The sequence below is a fragment of the Chelonoidis abingdonii genome, chromosome 24, assembly GCF_003597395.2.
Source record: "Chelonoidis abingdonii isolate Lonesome George chromosome 24, CheloAbing_2.0, whole genome shotgun sequence".
NCBI lineage: Eukaryota > Metazoa > Chordata > Testudines > Testudinidae > Chelonoidis > Chelonoidis abingdonii.
In genome coordinates, this window is record NC_133792.1 from 2,646,944 (window position 1) to 2,666,739 (window position 19,796).

Genomic DNA, 19,796 nt, shown 5'->3' on the forward strand with positions numbered 1-19,796 from the left:
ACAGTTGGCGGCCACTGAAAATACAGAGGCCCTTTTTTGCTCAGTATCCCGAATGTTCGTAGTCAGTAATGCTGCCTGGCCAGGTAGAATAACTGCACTCGGGTGGTATGGGGTGCCATACTGATGAGACAGTGCTGCCTCTCAACAGCCAAGAAGGGCCCACACTGACTACCCTTTACCTGTGTAATTGTACTTAACATGACTTTGAAATGTTTTAACCAATAATTGGGACTGCTCAGCAGGGTTCTTTTGGTGATTCCTTATGTGAATAAAATACTAAAAGTAAAACAATCTCTTACTATGATTCTGGATTAGCAAGTAAATCAAATTTTTATATGTAGCTAGCCAAACTCTGCTCTCATTGATACGGGTGTAAATCCAGAGTAACCCCAGTAACCCAGTTACCCAGTGAAGGGTAACAAGAAGAGTTTTGACAGGTATGTTAGCAACAAGAAAAATGTCAGGAAAGTGTAGGACCCTTGCATATGTGGTGGAAAAAGCTGAAGCACTCAATGTTTTTTTTTGCCTCGGTCTTCACAGTTAAGGTCAGCTCCCGCACTGCTGTCCTGGTCAGCGCAGTATGGGGAGGAGCAGAGCAGCCCTCAGCGGTGAAAGAACAGGTTAAGGACTATTTAGAAAAGCTGGGCGTGCACAAGTCCATGGGGCCAGATCTAGTGCATCCAAAGGTGCTAAGGGAATTGGCTGATGTGATGGCAGAGCCACTGGCCGTTGTCTTTGAAAACTCGTGGCGATCTGGAGAGGTCCCGGATGATTGGAAAAAGGCAAATACAGTGTCCATCTTTAGAAAGGGAAGGAGGAGAACCTCGGGAACTACAGCCTCACCTCAGTCCCCAGAAAAATCATGGAGCAGGTTCTCAAGGAATCCATTTTGAAGCACTTGGAGAGGAAGGTGATTGAGAATGGTCAACATGGATTCACCAAGGGCAAGTAATGCCTGACCAACCCAATTGCCTTCTGTGATGAGATAACTGGCTCTGTGGATATGGGGAAAGCAGTGGGTGTGATATATCTTGACTTTAGCAAAGCTTTTGATATGGTCTCCCACGGTATTCTTGCTAACAAGTTAAAAGATTGAATTAATGGACTATAAGGTGGAGAGAAAGCTGGCTAGATTGTTGGGCTCAATGGTTGATCTACGGCTCAATGTCTAGTTGGCAGCTGGTATCAGAGTACCCCAGGGGTTGATGCTGGGGCCAGTTTTGTTCAACATCTTTGTTAATGATTTGGATGATGGGATGGGTTGCACCCTCAGCAAGTTTGCAGATGACACTAAGCTGAGGGGAAAGGTAGAGACACTGGAGGGTAGGGATAGGGTCCAGAGTGATCCCTCTGAAAGCTGCTTGTGGATCCCCAGGAGGCCTCGGACCCCTGGTTGAGAACCACTGCCCTAGAGAATGAATGGCTTTGGCTTACCTGATAAATATGGATTTGCATGTCTCCTTCTGTCCTGTTCTTAGTCTCTTTTCTGTCTGTTGTTACACCTACTCCCCACCAGTCCACCCCTTGATTGCTTCCTGACTTAACACTTCCCAGTACTATCAGGGTTGGGTCTGGCCACTTTTTCTGTTCCTAAATTATCCTTGAAAAGACGATATGCCATCATGTGCCAGCTGTGCCCCTATTGGCCAGACTGGACAGTCTCTACGCAAAAGACTAAATGGACACAAATCTGACATCAGGAATTATAACATTCAAAAACCAATAGGAGAACACTTCAATCTCCCTGGTCAGTCAATAACAGTTCTAAAAGTGGCAGTTCTTCAACAAAAAATCTTCAAAAACAGACTCCAACATGAAACTGCAAAACTAGAACTAATTTGCAAACTGGACACCATCAAATTAGGCCTGAATAAAGACTAGGAGTGGATGGGTCACTACAAAAACTAATTTCCCTCTGCTGATACTCACATCTTCTTGTCAGCTGTTTGAAATGGGCCACCTTGGTTGCATTGGCCTCATTAGCACTACAAAAGTGATTTTTTCTCTCCCTTGATATTCATCTTCTTGTCAACTGTTGAGAATAGGCCACTTCCACCTTATATGAATTGGCTCGTTAGCACCGACCCCCCACTTGGTAAGGTTACTCCCATCTTTTCATGTGCTGTGTATGTATATCTGCCTACTGTATTTTCCACTCCATGCAGCTGATGAAGTGGATTTTAGCCCACGAAAGCTTGTGTCCAAATAAATTAGTTCCTCTCTAAGGTGCCACAAGGACTCCTCGTTGTTTTTGCTGATACAGACTAACACGGCTACCCCTCTGAAACCTGTATTTTGTATCTGTTCATTTTGAATTATTCAATTTATCTGCACATATTTCAGCCTATGGGGTGCTTGTGGACTATCTTCTGAGACATTGAGAATTTGCTATTTGCGTTTTGATTAGCCAGCTAAGAAACATGGAATGTCTGCTTCCTCATTGGATGACTCAAACATCAAAGGTTTCGGAACCTTAAACCACCTGTCACCATGCACTGAAAAGCACCTAATCCCAGAGCAAGATAGATTCTGCCTTGGCAAGTCAGGCACCGGTCAGGTGCTGCTGAACATCATTCAATACACCAAAGATAGATAGATTTGAAAAGGGTACGGTAACAGGTACAGTGTTTGTCGATCTATCAGTTGAATGACACAGTGAATCACTGAAGGCTTTTCACTAAAATATTCAACATGATAAAAGATCACCACCCCATAAAGCTGATACAATCACTATTAGAGAACTAATGTTTTTACATCCAACTATGCAGGAGGTAGAGCTGATGGTGGCCGCAGAGAAATGGCTAGCTGCAAGGGAGTGCACTCTCGCCAATACTGTTCAGTATCTACACAAATGATCAACTAATTGATTTCAGCACAAGAGGTTTTCTGTATGCCAACATAGTCTGACCCAGTATGGCCATTATTATCTACTCCAGTATTCTGTCTTCTGGCAGTGGCCAATGCCACGTGCCCCAGAGAGAATGAACAGAGCAGGTAATCCTCAAGTGATCCAAAACCTGTCGCTCATTCCCAGCTTCTGGCAAACAGAGGCTAGGGACACCATCCCTACCCGTCCTGGCTAATAGCTATTGATGGACCTATCCTCCATGAATGTATCTAGTTCTTTTTTTGAACTCTGTTGTGGTCTTAGCCGTCACAACATCCTCTAGCAAAGAGTTCCACAGGTTGACCATGCACTTGTTTTAAACCTGTTGCCTATTAATTTCATTTGGTGACCCCTAATTTTTGTGTTAAGAGAAGGAGTAAAGAACACTTCCTTATTTACTTTTTCAATACCCATCATGATTTTATAGACATCTATCATTTCCCCCCTTTTAGTCAAGCTGAAAAGTCCCAATCTTACTAATCTCTCCTTATACGGAAGTGGTTCTATCCCCCTAATCAATTATTTTTGCCCTTTTTTTTTTTTTTTTGCACTTTTCTGATTCCAGTATATCTTTTTTGAGATGGGGCAACCACATCTGTACGCAGTATTCAAGATGTGGGTGTATCATGGATTTATATAAAGGCAAGATGATATTTTATGTCTTCTGTCCCTTTCTTAATGATTCCCAACATTCTGTTCACTTTTCTGCTGCTTGCTGCACATTGAGTGGATGTTTTCAGAGAACTATCCACAATGACTCCATGATCTATCTTGAGTGGTAACAGGTAATTTACACCCCATGATTTTATACATATAGTTGGGATTTGGTTTTCCAATCTGCATTACTTTGCATTTATCAACATTGAATTTCATCTACCATTTTGTTGCCTAGTCACCCAGTTTTGTGAGATCACTTTGTAGCTCTTTGCAGCCTGCTTTGGACTTAAGTATCTTGAGTAGTTTTGTATCACCTGCAAATTTTGCCACCTCACTGTTTACTCCTTTTTCTAGATCATTTATGAATATGTTGATTAGTACTGATCCCAGTACAGACCCATGGGGAACACTACTATTTACCTCTCTCCACTCTGAAAACTGACCATTTATTCCTACCCTTTGTTTCCCATCTTTTAACCAGTTACTGTTCTATGAGAGTATCTTCCCTCTTATCCTATGACAGCTTATTTTGGTTGAGTGTTTGGTGAAGGGCCTTGTCAAAGGCTTTCTGAAAATATAAGTACACTATATCCACTGGATCCCCCTTGTCCATATGCTTAGGGACCCCCCCTCAAAGAATTCTAGTAGATCGGTGAGGCATGATTTCACACAAAAGATGTGTTGACTCTTCCACAAAAAATTATGTTCACAATTTTGTTCTTTACAATAGTTTCAACCAGTTTGCCCGGTACTGAAGTCAGGCTTACTGGCCTGTAAGTGCCAGGATCACCTCTGGAGCCCTTTTTAAAAATTGGTGTCACATTAGCTATCCTTCAGTCATCTGATACAGAGGCTGATTTAAATGATAGATTGCAGAACTACTAACTGGGGCTTGTAATTTCACATTTGAATTCCTTCAGAATTTTTGGGTGAATTCCATCTGGTACTGGTGACTTAAATTAAATGGTAATATCAGTTTGTTCCAAAACCTGCTCTAATGACACCTCAATCTGGGAGAATTCCTCAGATCTGTCACATAAAAAGAATGTCTCAGGTTTGGGAATCTCCCTTACATCCTCAGTCATGAAGACTGATGCAAAGAATTCATTTAGTTTCTCCGCAATGGCCTGATCGTCCTTGAGTGCTCCTTTAGCATCTTGATTGTCCAGTGGCCCCACTGGTTGTTTAGCAGGCTTCCTGCCCTGATGTATTTACATTCCCCCCTCCCCCCACACTTATTTTTGCTATGCATCGCTGCCCAAGCCAAAGGCGTCTCTCAGATTGAAGCTATGTTAACATTGGCACTCTCTGGGTTCTCGGTCTATTCAGCAAGAACTAATTGTGTACCAACCCAGCCAAAATGCAAGTGAGTCTTTTTCTATCACTTGAATCATGAACGCCATAGACAACTCATCTGGAATGGGGTATTGCTTGCCCACTGCTGGAATCCTGTCTACCTTGGAGTGATGCTAGACCGCACTTTCTTTCAAGACATACATGGAGAAGAGAAAAGGCAAAATTAGTACTTAGAACAACATACTCAGGAAACTTGCAAATTCAGAATGGGGAACCAACTCAGCAACACTGACAGGCACCGCACTTTCACTTTGCTATTTGATAGCCAAATACACATCTGCTGTGGGAAAGATTAGGTCATGCAAAGAAGCTGAACTCTGTGCTGAATGACAGCTGCTGCTACATCACTGGATGTCCTAAAACCAACAAACCTGAACAGCCTTTGTGTTTGCTGGAATTGCTCCACTAGATATTAGGAGACCGGTCACAAGCAAAATGAACAATTATGATGGGTCAGAGATACCAAACATCTGCTACATGGTCACGCTGCACAAGTTAGCTGCCTGAAATTGAGAAAAAGTTTCCTAGCTGCAACGGAACCACTTAGAAAATCACTGACAGGTACATGACTGGAAGTGTGGTGCACATGGCTGGAAATAATCGAGAAGGACATCAGAGTGCATCGATGTTGCCAAATGCCTTCCCACAAGCACAGAAAAGGATTGGTCAAGGTGGAGGTGTTTAAATCGCCTTAGAACAAGAGTTGGCAGGTAAAAAGTCAATATGTGGAAGTGAGGGCTATTCCAATGACCAGACATGTGACTGCAGTGAAACACAAACCATGAAACATCTGTTGGTCTGCTGGCCTCTGGAGGAACCAAGCACCATAAAAGAACTTGTTAAGGCTACTGATCACACCATATCACATGCCCAACACTGGAAAAAGCAATGTTTGTGGTGGAAGGACAGAAGAAAAAGATCAGATCTCAAAGTGTTTTACGCAAAAAAAAAAAATTGCTTATGCCCCTTTGACAAACCATAGTCAGCTCTTTTGGGGAGAAGATAGCAAACAGAGTGAACACACACATACATACACACCCCTGCATACTTGTAGTGTTTAAGAGTTCTTGAGCAGACTGTTAACCAGGCTTTGAAAAAAAGACTTCAGGATGTGTCCTCAGCAGTTGAACTTCAGATTAAAATTTCGTAAAATTATTGCAGAGACTTCTACACTAAGGACCTGTTTCCAGGGTTCCCATTAGATGGAAGTATTCCTCTGCATACTGTATCAAAACTGCTGTGTAGCTGTGATCCATACACTTGGTTTAACCCATTCAGCCAAGGGCTGTCTTCCATAGAGGGCACAAGATGAAGTGAAGCCTGTAGCTAAGGCCCCAGCAATCTCTTAATGAGGCAGTTTCATTGACACAAACTCTCGGTGCTATTAGCTCTGTTCATGATTGAGGGAGTCATTTCCTTTCCTTATGCATAGACTGTAGCTCAGAATTTTGCTCAGAGTATGCTGCTGAGTGCCAGTCTCAAAGTTCTGTATGGAAACATTTGTCCATTCCTAGATCATCTTTAACAGCAACCAAAAGGAAATTCTCTAAATTACATAAGCTGATTAAATTGGTTGTTGCCCATTGGGAAAGCAATGTAACTCCCTCGGACCTCACCCCAAAAATAAATCTTAGTATTTTTTGATCCAGGTTGGTATATCAAAAGTTATTACCATGAGATTATTGGTGGCATGTGAAACTTGGGGGCAGAGGAGTGGGGGGTCTCAGTCCACTTCCTAGTTGTGGACAGGCCTGCATTTAAAAAAAGAAAAAAATCACAACTGACCTGGTGGCTGAACTCCCCTCCAATACCTTGATGATGATACTGTCAGTCAGGGTTGATGTGTATAGGAGGGGCCTTTGCCTTTGCTGTGCCTGTTCTATGGATAAACTGGAGAACTTAAGACACTTGGGGGACATTGTCAAAGACAGGCACCAAGCTCCCAGCTAACTTGCAGTCGATAGGAATTGGGTGCCAGGAGTGGAGGGGTCTCTGTGATCTCAATCCAGTGCCTTTCAGCAGCCCTGCATTCAATTTAAAGTAAAGAATCTTAATGCAAATAAGCTAAATGATGAGACTGTAGAGTGTTGCCATAGGATTCATGCTACATTGCATATTAATATAAGTCTCCTTTTTAACCATTAAAAAAGGCACTTCTCACATGAAAACTCTGTTTGAAAACCAGATCACACTATGTTAGAGACAAAGGGCAGAAAGGCCTCAGACTAGGTTCTCCTATTCAGTGGTAAATAAACACAAATCCTGGAGGTTTAGGAGCAGGCTGTTAATAGGCCTTTCTTTTCTTTTCCATTTTTTGCTTGCTCTGTTGGCTACTCCTGTTGCATTTCTGTTCCTTGCAGAGCCCATTCGTCTTTAAAGTTGCAGAAAAAACCCCTTTTCTATTCAGGCCTAACTCACAGTGAATTGTCAGGGCCAGCTTTTTGTTGGACAGTGTGGACATTTTTATCCAGGTCAGAATGGAAGGATTGAAATATAGAAGAGGAACACAGGAAGGAGTACAAGGATGATATGTACTAGAGAGAAGCTCTCCTCTGCCAAAGTAAAATCTCAAATAGAGCAAATGTACTTCAAATCATAGTTTGTATTCACTCTAAGATGTCTTTACTTTACTTCAGTTTTGGATAGTTTGATATTAGGATTTTATGGGCATAATTTCAGGATGGCTGCTTTACTCATGAGTAAGAAGAGAGGCAAGAGTGTTGTGATGTTGCAAGCAAAACGGAAGAGGAGTGATGAGTTTTTTGCCTCCTTGTGACTCTGAAACAGACAGGTTTACACATCTACAAAGAGCACATCTAAAGCTGTAGAGACACAGTCGTTCATAGTGTTGTTTCCTAAAAGTAAGGAAAAGAAATGCCTTGATGGGTGTCTCCACTCTGGAAGCTGCTGTGAACAGTCTAGTGCTAGACTCTGGTATGGAAAGTTGTCAACATCAGAACTCTGGCATGGAGAGCTTTTTCTGCCCTGCATAATGACAGGAAACACCTTCTGCACATATTCACCTTCCTGTTGCCGCTCTTCTCCCCAGACAAACCCATGTCCTTGTCCCAAGGATATACTGCGTGTCTCAGATCCTGGGGGCTGATGACACAACTTGAAAGCTCAGCACAACCAGTCTGTGCAGTGCATGTAAGACTAATGTGAGACCCTACCCAGCTTTCAAGCACTGCATGGATCTCAGCTTCACACTTGCTTTCGGATGGGAGCATCTGTGCCAAGTGAGACTGGGGAGGACCAGGCACCGTTCAGTTCTTAAGCTTAAGTTCATAGGGTGGGATATTCAGTAGCACCTGAGTGAGCAGGATAGGTCCCATTGACTTCGTTCATACAGTGTGTTTCACATCTGTATGCCGAAAATAACTTACCGTATCTTCTTATGCATATACCCTTTGTATAGTGAAAAGGCTTCAGCCTATATATAGATGGACAGATAGGTATCTATGAAACATAACCTTGCACTTGAGTCTATCCCCTTTATAGTCAGGGTACCAACAAAAGTGAGTCTCATTATATTTAATGCCATCTCACTTTCTCTGCTGCTTTTAAAGTTTTTCTGTTCATGCAGCAGAAACAGATGGTATTTTCAATCCCTCCTCTCTGATGTCCCTCTGGAGTTGGCCTCCTGCCCAGAATGAAGCAAATGGGCAGCCATTCCCAAATGGGCAGCTTTGACAGTTCAAAATACAGATAGGGCTTCAAGTACCCAAGTAACATAAACAGTGTGCTATTCTTCCTCTGGCATCTCATCTTTTTAAAGTTCTAATTGATTCTAATCTTCTGGATCCTGAAATGACTTTCTAGTTTCTCTTCAGTGTTTCTCAGATTCGGCCAGCGTGGCTGCATACAGCCACCAGAAGGCTTTTCTTGTGGCCACAGCTACCTGGGCTGTGATGAGAGGGAGGAGGAGCTTTGAGTAGTGGTTGGGCCCTGCCCCCCTCTGGAGAGAGACAAGCTGGAAAAGCAGGCAGCCAGTGAGTTCCTCGCTTTCCCAGGTCGGTGGGGTCAGGGTTCAGTCCTTGAGTGGTGGGTGGCAGGCTTCAGCCGTGGTGCTTCAGGCTCCGTTCCCTGGCCGCGCGGTGGCAGGCTCTGGCCCCAGTCTCACCCCTCTCCTCCATCACCGTGGCCCTTGCTGCCTCCTGCAGTGCTCTCACTGTCTCTACCCACCTCCCCATCCAGGGCTTCATTTGTCCCCAGGCTTGCCAGGACTGAGTAAGTCTGCTGTGAAAAGTGATATTTGTATGTTTGTTAATATCACTTTTCACAACAGATGTACTCTAGCAAGTCTTAAAAAAAAAAAGCAAAAGAAACAACAAGAAAAAAGACAAAACATGCAAAGCACCTTATTTGTGTTCTATTCTGTTTAGGTATAGTAAAAAAAAATAGAGACAACTGTACATTATTTTTAATATTGAGTCTGCAAAAAAAATCCTAAATAAATAAATTACAATGATTTTTGGCACATATATGTGCATATTTATTTGTTTTTCGTACAGTTAATTACGAATTTTAGGAAAAATGGTGAGAGCAACCCCCAGCAGGAGTTGGTGGCCACACTGTGAGGCCATCAAAAATTTTGTTGTGAGAACCCCTGCTCTATATGATGCTTGTAAGATCTTAGATCCTCCAGCAGTACAACAGTAGTCTGATTGTTTCCAACTTTCCTGAGGTGTGTGCAGCCAGTCACCTGATGACTCTCAAATTTTTTTCATTGCTGTTGCTCATAGTGATTTGGAGGTGTTACAGGTGCTTATGCAGACCAGATGTGCACTGCTTAACCATTCCAGAGACTCTTATTGTCAGAGGCTGTAAAAGTGTGCAGAGACGGCATTATCCCAGCCTTTGCCTCTGATGCAGCCCCAACATTAGTCTTTGAGCTTTCACCAAATCACTGATCCTTACTCCTGGGCAGTGATGAGCTGCCAAAATCTTAAGAACTGGTTCCCTACCGTTTTTTTGGCAGCATGTCCATGGCGGGTCCTTCAGTGCTGCAGAAGACCCTTAGTGAATGAAGGACCCCCCCGCTGCTGGGGGGCCATGTATTCCCTCTGTTCCCCCACCACCATCACTGGGGACTCTGTACTTCCCCCTCCTCGCTTAACTGACTCCTTCCTTGCCTGCCCCACCCCGAAAGGGCCTAGCACAGCAGAGGAAATTGACCATGGGAGCCACAACTGGAGAAACTCTGGTCCTGGAGGAGGGCACCTGCCTGTTTGGTGCTGCAAGTAAGAGCTCTGTCTGGGGCTGGGGTGTGCACCACAAGCAGACCTCCAGTGTGAAAATTGGGAGAGGGAGGTGCCCCCCTTGCTTTCCATAAATGGTGCCCGTGGCCAGGGCTCCCTACTGCTTCTCCACAGCTGCTTGTGTCAGCCCCATGCCTCTGCAGAGTGGGCACAGTGACAGGGACAAGGGGTGCACACTGGGGATGCCTCCAAGTGGGGAGCACAACCCACTAGCTTGCAGGGTGGTGGGGGATCACTCTGCAGCCCCTCTCCCCTCGGGACATGGACTCTGCGACGAGGCTGCACCCAACCCTCACACAGTGCAGGGGCCAGGCCTCCTTCCTCTCTGTGCCAGGTGCAGTGCAATAGCAAGCGAGAGGGACAGAGTCACGCATGCTCAGCCCCCATCCCCACGAGGCGATGAGTTATGTTTCTCCTGGCTGCTCCCAACAGCCGAACCGATGCACCCACTTGGGACTGTTGCCGGAGAGGGGCCCGTGACCCCTTTTGTGGCCTCTGTGTCACTCTGTTATTCTGCAGCGGACATGAATTCTGCAGATATGCAAGTGGTGCAAAATTCCCCCAGAAGTTATCCTGTGGGTTCAAATATCCTTGTTGGAGTCGAGGTCTAGTTCAAGGCAAAAATCCTTAGTGCTGAGTGGGGACATAGAAGGACTTCACAATAGATGTATCCATACAGCCACCACAGTGTGGTGCTAATTAGCTTCCTTGATAGCAGTCTCAGCAGAGGCAATGGCCCTGGCAGCTGGCTCTCTGGAGTATAAAAGCACATTCAGGAAACCCTCTGGTCCTGGTCCTAGTCTTGTTGCCTTTAACCTCTCATATAATCAGGTCTGTTTCTGTGCTGGCTTATGTTTGTCATCTTGCTCGTAGCAAGTGATCTGCTACCAGCAAGTTCAGAAAAGTTCATTGCAGAGGGAGGATATGATATTCTGAGGCGCAATCCACATCAGTGGGGGGCTGTCACCCCAGACAGCCAGCTGACAGGGCCATGTTGGGTGGCAGAGGGATGAGGTCAGATAGTCAGGTGTCCTTTATGTTTCTTTAAGGAATCTCCATCTTGCCCCAGGCTTGATGTGGAGCCTGTCAGGAAACCTCCACAGGTTGCTGTTGTACGTGGTCAGATGAGTAAAGCCTATTTGGGGGGCCAATCTGATGATTTATTGGGATCTGTCTCATTTATTTTTTGATCTCTTGAGGTTGGTGATACTGTGAGTGGCACTTAATTATATTGCGTTTTAAAACAGCGGAGAAAGTTGCACAACCTTGGGAAGACAATTTTGGGAATGAGAAGAAACAATTATTAATTGCTTGTCATCCCAAAACTTGTACCCGCAGTTGATCTGCGATCCGCAAACATGGGCTACGGATATCTGCAGATGAGCCCCTTGCTTACTGGATTGCTTGTGAACTGTTCAGCTTTCATAACTGTCTGAGGTTGTTAGTGCTGAGCCATTCAGCTCTTGGACTGTAAGGTGGATAGAAAACTAGCTAGATCATCAGGCTCAACTGGTAATGATTAGTTGCTCCATGTCTGCTTGATACTGGCTGCCAACTAGAGTGCCCCAAGGGTCGGTCCTTGGGCTGGTTTTGTTCAGTATCTTCATTAATGATTTGGAGGATGGCATGGATTGCACCCTCAGCAAGTTTGCAGATGACACTAAACTGGGAGGAGTGGTGATACGTTGGAGGGTAGGATAGGATACAGAGGGACCTAAGGCAAATTAGAGAACTGAGCCACAAGAAATCTGATGAGGTTCAACAAGGAACAAGTGCAAGAGGTCCTGCACATTGGACGGAAGAATTCCAGCACTGCTACAGACTAGGGAACCTAGTGGCTAGGCAGCAGTTCTGCAAAAAAAGGACCTAGGCGGGTTTTACAGTGGGATGAGAAGCTGGATATGAGTCAACCAGTGTGCCTTGTTGCCAAGAAGGCTAACGGCATTGTTGGGCTGGTTATACATATGAGGCATTGCCAGCAGATTGAGGGATATTGATCATTCTCCTCTATTTGGCATTGGTGAGGCCTCATTTGGATACTGTGTCAGTTTTGGGCCCAAACTACAAGAAGCGATTAGGAAAATTGGAAAGAGTCCAGCAGACATCAACAGAAAGGTTAGGGGGCAGGAGCACATGACTTAAGAGGAGAGGTGAGAGAACTGGATTGTGAGTCTGCAGAAGAGAAGAATTGAGGGGATTTGAATAGCTGCTTTCAACTACTGAAAGGGGTTCAGAGAGCTGGATCTAGACTGTTCTCAGTGGTGACAGATGACAGAACGAGGAGTAATCGTCTCAGTTGCAGTGGGGAGGTTAGGTTGGATATTAGGAAAAAATTTTCACTAGGAGAGTAGTGTAGCACTGGAATGGGTTACCTCAAGGGAGGTGGTGGAATCTCCATCGCTTAGAGGTTTTTAAGGTCAGGCTTGACCAAAGCCCTGGCTGGGATATTTAGTTGGGGTTGGGTTGCTGCTTTGAGCAGGGGAATGGGACTAGATGACTCTCTGAGGTCCGTTCCAGCCCTGATTTACTATGAAATGGAAGCGCTGTTGCTCCAGGAAAACTGGATTCCTAACGGTTTGTAACTTAACGTGAGCGTTGTCTCCTTGTGAGGCAGAGCCTGTTCTTTGCTGTTCATGAAGTCTCCACAGTTACTGATATAAGCCATGATCACCTTCTGACCCCATAAAATCCTCTCTTCAAAAGGGCCTTGAGGGGTTTCTAGATCAAGCTGCTATTTCAACAATGGGAATCTCTCTATGGAAAGGTGGGCTGGTTTTGGTCTCCCAAAGATGTTTGTTGTGGATCCTGTGTCAGGTAGTGGTATGTTCACTGTCTGTCTGCCGTGCACACAGTGCATGCTGAGCTGCTGATGTTTCAGGATGTATTCTAAATTCATAGCTTTCTGCACATGAGAGTAGTTAAGCTGATGAAAATATAAGTAGTGTCCATAGGCATCTGTTGGAACTCCTAGGTGGGAAGTTCTCATTTAGTGGATCATCCTTGCATCTTTCAGTTTACTTCATATGCTGCTTACCTTACTTCTGTGGCCATCTTCATAGTTTTAGCAGAAGCATTGCCATCTTAGAATCTTTCTGTTAAATAAGAAAATATAAGACATGAGAATGGGCGACCGCTGGCATGGGTTCAGACAAAGGTCCATCTAGCCCAGTATCCTTCTGCCGTAACAGTGGCCAATGCCAGTTGCCCCAGAGGGATGAACAAAACAGGTAATCATCACTGATCCATCCCTGTTGCCAATTCTCCAGCATAGAATCATAGAATATTATAGGTTAGAGAGAAACCTGCAAGAAGTCATTAGGCCAACCCCCTGCTCAACAAACAGGACAACACCAATTAAATTCATCCACCAGGCGATTTGTGCAAGTTGCAACCTTAAAAACCAAATTCCCCCCACTTCCCTAGGTAACCCATTCCAGTTGCTTCACCACCCTTTATTTAGTAATAATGTTTCCTAATATGCCAGTCTAGACCTGCCCCCACAGCAAAACTTGAGACCGTGCTTCTTGTTTTTCATCGCAAACCACTGAAACAGCCGGCTTGGTCCTCTTGGAAACCCCTTCAGGTAGGTGAAAAGGCTGCTATTAAATCTCCCCCCCCAGTCTTCTCTTCTGCAGTACTAGAACAAGCCCAGTTCACTCAGCTCTCTATAAGTCATGTTCCGCCCCCTAATCATTTTTGTTGACCTCTGCTGGATATCTCTCCAATTTGTGTCCACATCTCCCTCTGTAGTGGGGGCCCAAACTGGCTACAATATGACTCCGGATGTTGGCCTCAGCCCAGTGCCGAATAGAGCGGAATAATCACTTCCGCTCAATCGACTGGCAGTGCCTCCTACTAATACAGCCAATATGCCATTGTCCATGCTTGCAACTAAGGGCACACTGCTGACCTCATCCAGCTTCTATCCACTGTAATCCCAGGTCTGTTGTCAGAACTGTGCTTAGCCAGTTGGGTCAACCAGTAGCATTGTTGCATGGGATTCTTCTGACCTAAATGCAGGACTCTGCACTTGTCTTGTTAACCTCATCAATTTCTTTTTTGGCCCAATCCTCCAATTTCTCAGCTTCACTCTCGACCCTATCCCTACCCTCCAGTATATCTACTCTCCCCCTCAGCTTAGTGTCAATCTGTGACGCTTGCTGAGGTGGAATTATCAGATAAAAGATTAACAAAACTAGCCCCAGGACAACCCCTGGGGCACTCCACTTGATACACAGCTGCCACTAGACATCCACCGTGAATCACTACGTGTTGAGCCGATGATCTACAGCTTCTGTCACCTTAACGTCCATTCATAGCCCATACTTAACTTGCTGTCAAGAATACTGTGGTAACACCATAATCAGAACTTGCTAAAAGTCAAGAATATATCACAATCTATCGCTTTTCCATATCCACGAAGCCATTTATCCTCATCATAGAAGGCAATCAGATTGGTCAGGGTTTTTAAGGTCAGGCTTGACAAAGCCCTGGCTGGGATGATTTAGTTGGGGTTGGTTCTGCTTTGAGCAGGGGATGGGACTAGATGACCTCCTGAGGTCCGTTCCAGCCCTGATACTATGAAATGGAGCGCTGTTGCTCCAGGAAAAGCTGGATTCCTAACAGGTTGTAACTTAACGTGAGCGTTGTCTCCTTGTGAGGCAAGCCTGTTCTTTGGCTGTTCATGAAGTCTCCACAGTTACTGATTATAAAGCACATGATCACCTTCTGACCCCATAAAATCCTCTCTTCAAAAGGGCCTTGAGGGGTTTTAGATCAAGCTGCTATTTCACAACTGGGAATCTCTCTACTGAAGAAGGTGGGCTGGTTTTGGTCTCCCAAAGGATGTTGTTGTGATCTGTGTCAGGTAGTGGTATGTTCACTGTCTGTCTGCTGCACACAGTGATTGCTGAGGCTGCTGATGTTATCAGGGATGTATTTAAATTCATAGCTTCTGCACATGAGAGCTAGTTAAGCTTAGTGAAATATAAGTAGTGTCCATAGCATCTGTTGGAACTCCTAGGTGGAAGTTCTCATTTAGGGATCATCCTTGCATCTTTCAGCTTTACTTCATATGGCTGCTCTACCTTATTCTGTGGCCATTTCATAGTTTAGCAGAAGCTATTGCCATTTAAAATCTTTCTGTTAACATAAGAACATATAAGAACATGAGAATGGCCACACTGGGTCAGACCAAAGGTCCATCTAGCCCAGTATCCTGTCTGCCGACAGTGGCCAATGCCAGTGCCCCAGAGGGAATGAACAAAACAGGTAATCATCAACTGATCCATCCCTGTTGCCAATTTCCCAGCATAGAATCATAGAATATTAGGGTTAGAAGAAACCTCAGAAGGTCATCTAGGCCAACCCCCTGCTCAAAACAGGACCAACACCAACTAAATCATCCCAGCCAGGGCTTTGTCAAGTCTGACCTTAAAAACCAAATTCCCCCACTTCCCTAGGTAACCCATTCCAGTGCTTCACCACCCTTTTAGTGAAATAATGTTTCCTAATATGCAGTCTAGACCTGCCCCCACAGCAACTTGAGACCGCTGCTTCTTGTTTTGTCATCTGCAACCACTGAAAACAGCCGAGCTTGGTCCTCTTTGGAACCCCCTTCAGGTAGTTGAAGGCTGCTATTAAATCTCCCCCCCCCGCCCAATCCTCCAATTTCTCTAAGCTTCACTCTCGACCGCTGATCCCTCCCTCCAGTATATCTCTCTCCCCTCAGCTTAGTGTCATCTGTGACGCTTGTGAGGGTTGGAATTATCAATAAAAGATTTAACAAAACTAGCCCCAGGACAACCCCTGGGGCACTCCCACTTGATACAGCTGCCACCTTAGGACATCCAGCCGTTGAATCACTACGTGTTGAGCCGATGATCTAGCCAGCTTCTGTACACCTTATAGTCCATTCATACCATACTTTAACTTGCTGTCAAGAATATGTGGTAACACCATAATCAGAACTTTGCTAAAGTCAAAGAATATATCACAATCTATCGCTTTCCATATCCCACGAAGCCATTTACTCATCATAGAAAGGCAATCAGATTGGTCAGCAGTCTTCTCTTCTGCAGACTAAACAAGCCCAGTTCACTCAGCCTCTCCTCATAAGTCATGTGCTCCAGCCCCCTAATCATTTTTGTTGCCCTCTGCTGGAATCTCTCCAATTTGTCCACATCCCTTCTGTAGTGGGGGCCCCAAAACTGGGCACAATACTCCGGATGTGGCCTCACCAGTGCCGAATAGAGGGGAATAATCACTTCCCTCAATCGACTGGCAGTGCTCCTACTAATACAGCCCAATATGCCATTGTCCATCTTGGCAACAAGGGCACACTGCTGACTCTCATCCAGCTTCTCATCCACTGTAATCCCCAGGTCTTTTTGTGCAGAACTGCTGCTTAGCCAGTTGGTCCCAAGCCAGTAGCAGTGCATGGGATTCTTCTGACCTAAATGCAGGACTCTGCACTTGTCCTTGTTGAACCTCATCAGATTTCTTTTGGCCCAATCCTCCAATTTCTCTAGCTCACTCTCGACCCTATCCCTACCCTCCAGTATATCTACCTCTCCCCCTCAGCTTAGTGTCATCTGTGACCTTGCTGAGGGTGGAATTCATCAATAAAGATATTGAACAAAACTAGCCCCAGGACCAACCCCTGGGGCACTCCACTTGATACCAGCTGCCACCTAGACATCCAGCCGTTGATCACTACGTGTTGAGCCCGATGATCTAGCCAGCTTTCTGTCCACCTTATAGTCCATTCATCCAGCCCATACTTTAACTTGCTGTCAAGAATACTGTGGTAAACCATATCAGAAACTTTGCTAAAGTCAAGATATATCACATCTATCGCTTTCCCCATATCCACAGAGCCATTTATCTCATCATAGAAGGCAATCAGATTGGTCAGGTATGACTTGCCCTTGGTGAATCTGTGTTGACTGTTCTTCATCACGTTCCTCTTCTCCTTCAGGAGAAGCAGAGGTGAGGTTGGAGGAGCTGAACTGGGGGGTAGGGGGCTATTTGTGAGGTGGGGAGCTGGGGAGGCAGAACTAGGGCTGGGGCAGAATTGGGGTGAGATGGGGGCTGGACTGGGGAAGGGTGAGTACAGAACTGATGAGGGCTGGAGAACTGTTTTGGATACTAAAAGCATGGGATTGATTTGGAAGTTGGGGGGCAGAATTCATTGCTTGGCAGGGGATGAGTAGATGTGGGGGTGAGAACTCCTGCAGCAGGGTCCAAAATCCTTGTACCCAATATATTTGGGAACATGGGCAGCACTAACGCTCTTTGGGGAGAGGCAGGAGCAGTTCACCAATTGTTAGACTGAAAAAACAATATCATATCTTTGGCCCCCAAAATATGTGGTTATTTACAATCTCCAGATGTGTTCGGGTCTGACTCATTTATTTTTTGATCTCTTGAGTTTGGCGATACTGAGTGACACTTAATTATATTCCATTTAAAAACACCAAAAAAGTTACACACCCTTGGGAAGACTGTTTTGGGACTGAGAAGAAATGATTAATTATTTGAGGCACATCACAATTAATAATTAAAGGTATCGAGTTGTGCTGCAGCAGAGAAAAGGTTGGGAACCACGGTCTGAGAGTGACGTGACTGTTGAATTGCTGTACAGGGCTTTCTCTCGGAAACTTGTGCCAGAGAACTTACTGTACAAACATGGAGTGATGACCTGTAGATACTAACCCTTTGCGTATCTTGGTGCCTTCCATCCAAGGAGCTCTTTGCACTTTCTCAGATACTGATCAACCGTCAGTCCATTGTGTGCTTGGTTTCCATTTGGGGTGAGCTAGGCACAGAGAGGTGAAGTGACTTGTCTAAGTTTGGCCAGGAAGTCACTGGTAGCACTGGCCTGGAACCCTGCTCTCCTGGCTCCTAGTCCTGGGCTGCAGCAAGAGGAACAATGTTGTTAATGGGAGGCTCCATGGAGTTTGCTGGGCCAGGCCTTATGTCTGCAATCCATTCTTTCCTGCAGCTTCCTTGAAATGATGGAAGCCCGAAGTCGAGGGCACGCATCCCCAATGGCAACTAATGGACAGAGCCCTTCCTCTGGCTCCCAGTCACCCATAGTACCTCCCAGCTGCACATCAACAGACAGTTCCAGTCCTGGTACCCCCCAGCCACCACCACCTCAGCAGCCACCTGCCAACGCAACATCCCCTGAGCCTCCATCCTCCTTGTCACCAGTGCCTCCGCTAGAGGCTCAGCTACCACACACATCATCCCCAGCTACAGCCTCTCCAGCAACGCCTGTTGTAGTCCCACCGCAAAAGCGCAGCATTATCTCCCGCCTCTTTGGAACTTCTCCGGCACCAGAGATGTCTCCTCCCCAGCCAGGTAGGTGCTGATGCAGAGAGAATCTGGATTTCGCTGTCTGGTTGCGGGTTCATGGGCATACTTACAATATTGCACTTCCCCACTGTCCCAGTTTCTTTGCTGGACCCCTCCTGTTCCCTGTGGGAGGCAGAGCAGGCAGCCCTCGTGTCTTAGCAGTGCCAGGCTTATATTTGTTCAGTATAAATTCAAAGACTAGTGCAGTTGCTTCATTCTTTTCTTTCAGCTGCCTTGCCTGATTTGCCTTGTGCCTCCAGCAGCGCTCACGCCAGCCTCTGGGCGGGACCCCCCTCCAGCAGCACTCATGCCAGCCTCTGGGCGGGACGCCCCTCCAGCAGCAGGATGATGGCTCTGATGTTGAACTTCAAGGCTGGGAGGGGTTAGATGTAGAAGGCTCCTGGGGAAAGTAATAAACTGTCAGTTTCTGAGTAGGAGTGTCCCCTTCCCCACTGCTGGGCCTGTGCCACTCGTGTAAAAATCCAAATGGTAATAGAAACCCATGCAGCCGCTGCCTGTATGTAACTATGGCAGCTGGAAAACACTTGCATGTTAGCAAAGAGCAGTCTGCTGTTTGTATTTAAGGAACATAATCATTCAGCCAGAAATTTGAAGTGGTCACACAACTGCAGCACTGTGCTAGCTCTGCAGTAGATTCCCCTCTGGGGAAATATGCACCAGCAGAGCTGGTATGAGGGGGAGAGTGGCCCATGGTAAACAGTGGAGCAAAGTAATGTAAAGGTCATGGAGAACTAGTATCAGACAGATAGAGTCCCAGTGCAGAGGCATCCAGGGCTGTTCATTGCTTTCATTTCTACTGAGCTAGACCTTAATTTGCCCATCACACTCACTTCACTTACAAAGCTGACTGGAGCTGCCTCTGCCTAGCGATTAGCATGACAGGGGTTTGAGTCACCCTTTGCTAAATAACCTCCTCCTTCCAACTGTCACTCTACGGAGTTCAGAAAGCTATCAAGACACCCACAGAAAGGGGAGGCGCTCAAAATGCACACTCAAGTTCAGTTTTAATTCTCCACATCAATGGTGGGCAAACTTTTTGGCCCGGGGGCCACACTGGGGTTGCAAAACTGTATGGAGGGTCAGGTAGGGAAGGCTGTGCCTCTCCAAACAGCCTGGCCCCTGCCCCCTGTCCGCTCGTTCCCACCCCTTGCTCCCTGACTACCCACCTCAGAACTCCTGACCCATCCAACCCCCCTGCTCCTTGTCCCCTGCCTGCCCCCTCCCAGGATCACTGCCCCTGACTGCCCTGACCC

The 19,796-nt window shown here is 45.8% G+C and overlaps 1 protein-coding gene across 6 annotated transcripts in view; it reads left to right on the top strand.

The window, feature by feature from the left end:
* RABL6 (RAB, member RAS oncogene family like 6) overlaps positions 1 to 19,796 on the top strand; it is a 108,556-nt gene that overhangs the window by 56,424 nt on the left and 32,336 nt on the right. For all 6 annotated transcript variants that reach the window (XM_075060519.1, XM_032770798.2, XM_032770796.2 and 3 more), the window contains one exon: positions 18,167 to 18,528. In XM_075060519.1, coding sequence (XP_074916620.1) covers positions 18,167 to 18,528 — 362 coding nt within the window. The remainder of the gene's footprint in view (positions 1 to 18,166; positions 18,529 to 19,796) is intronic.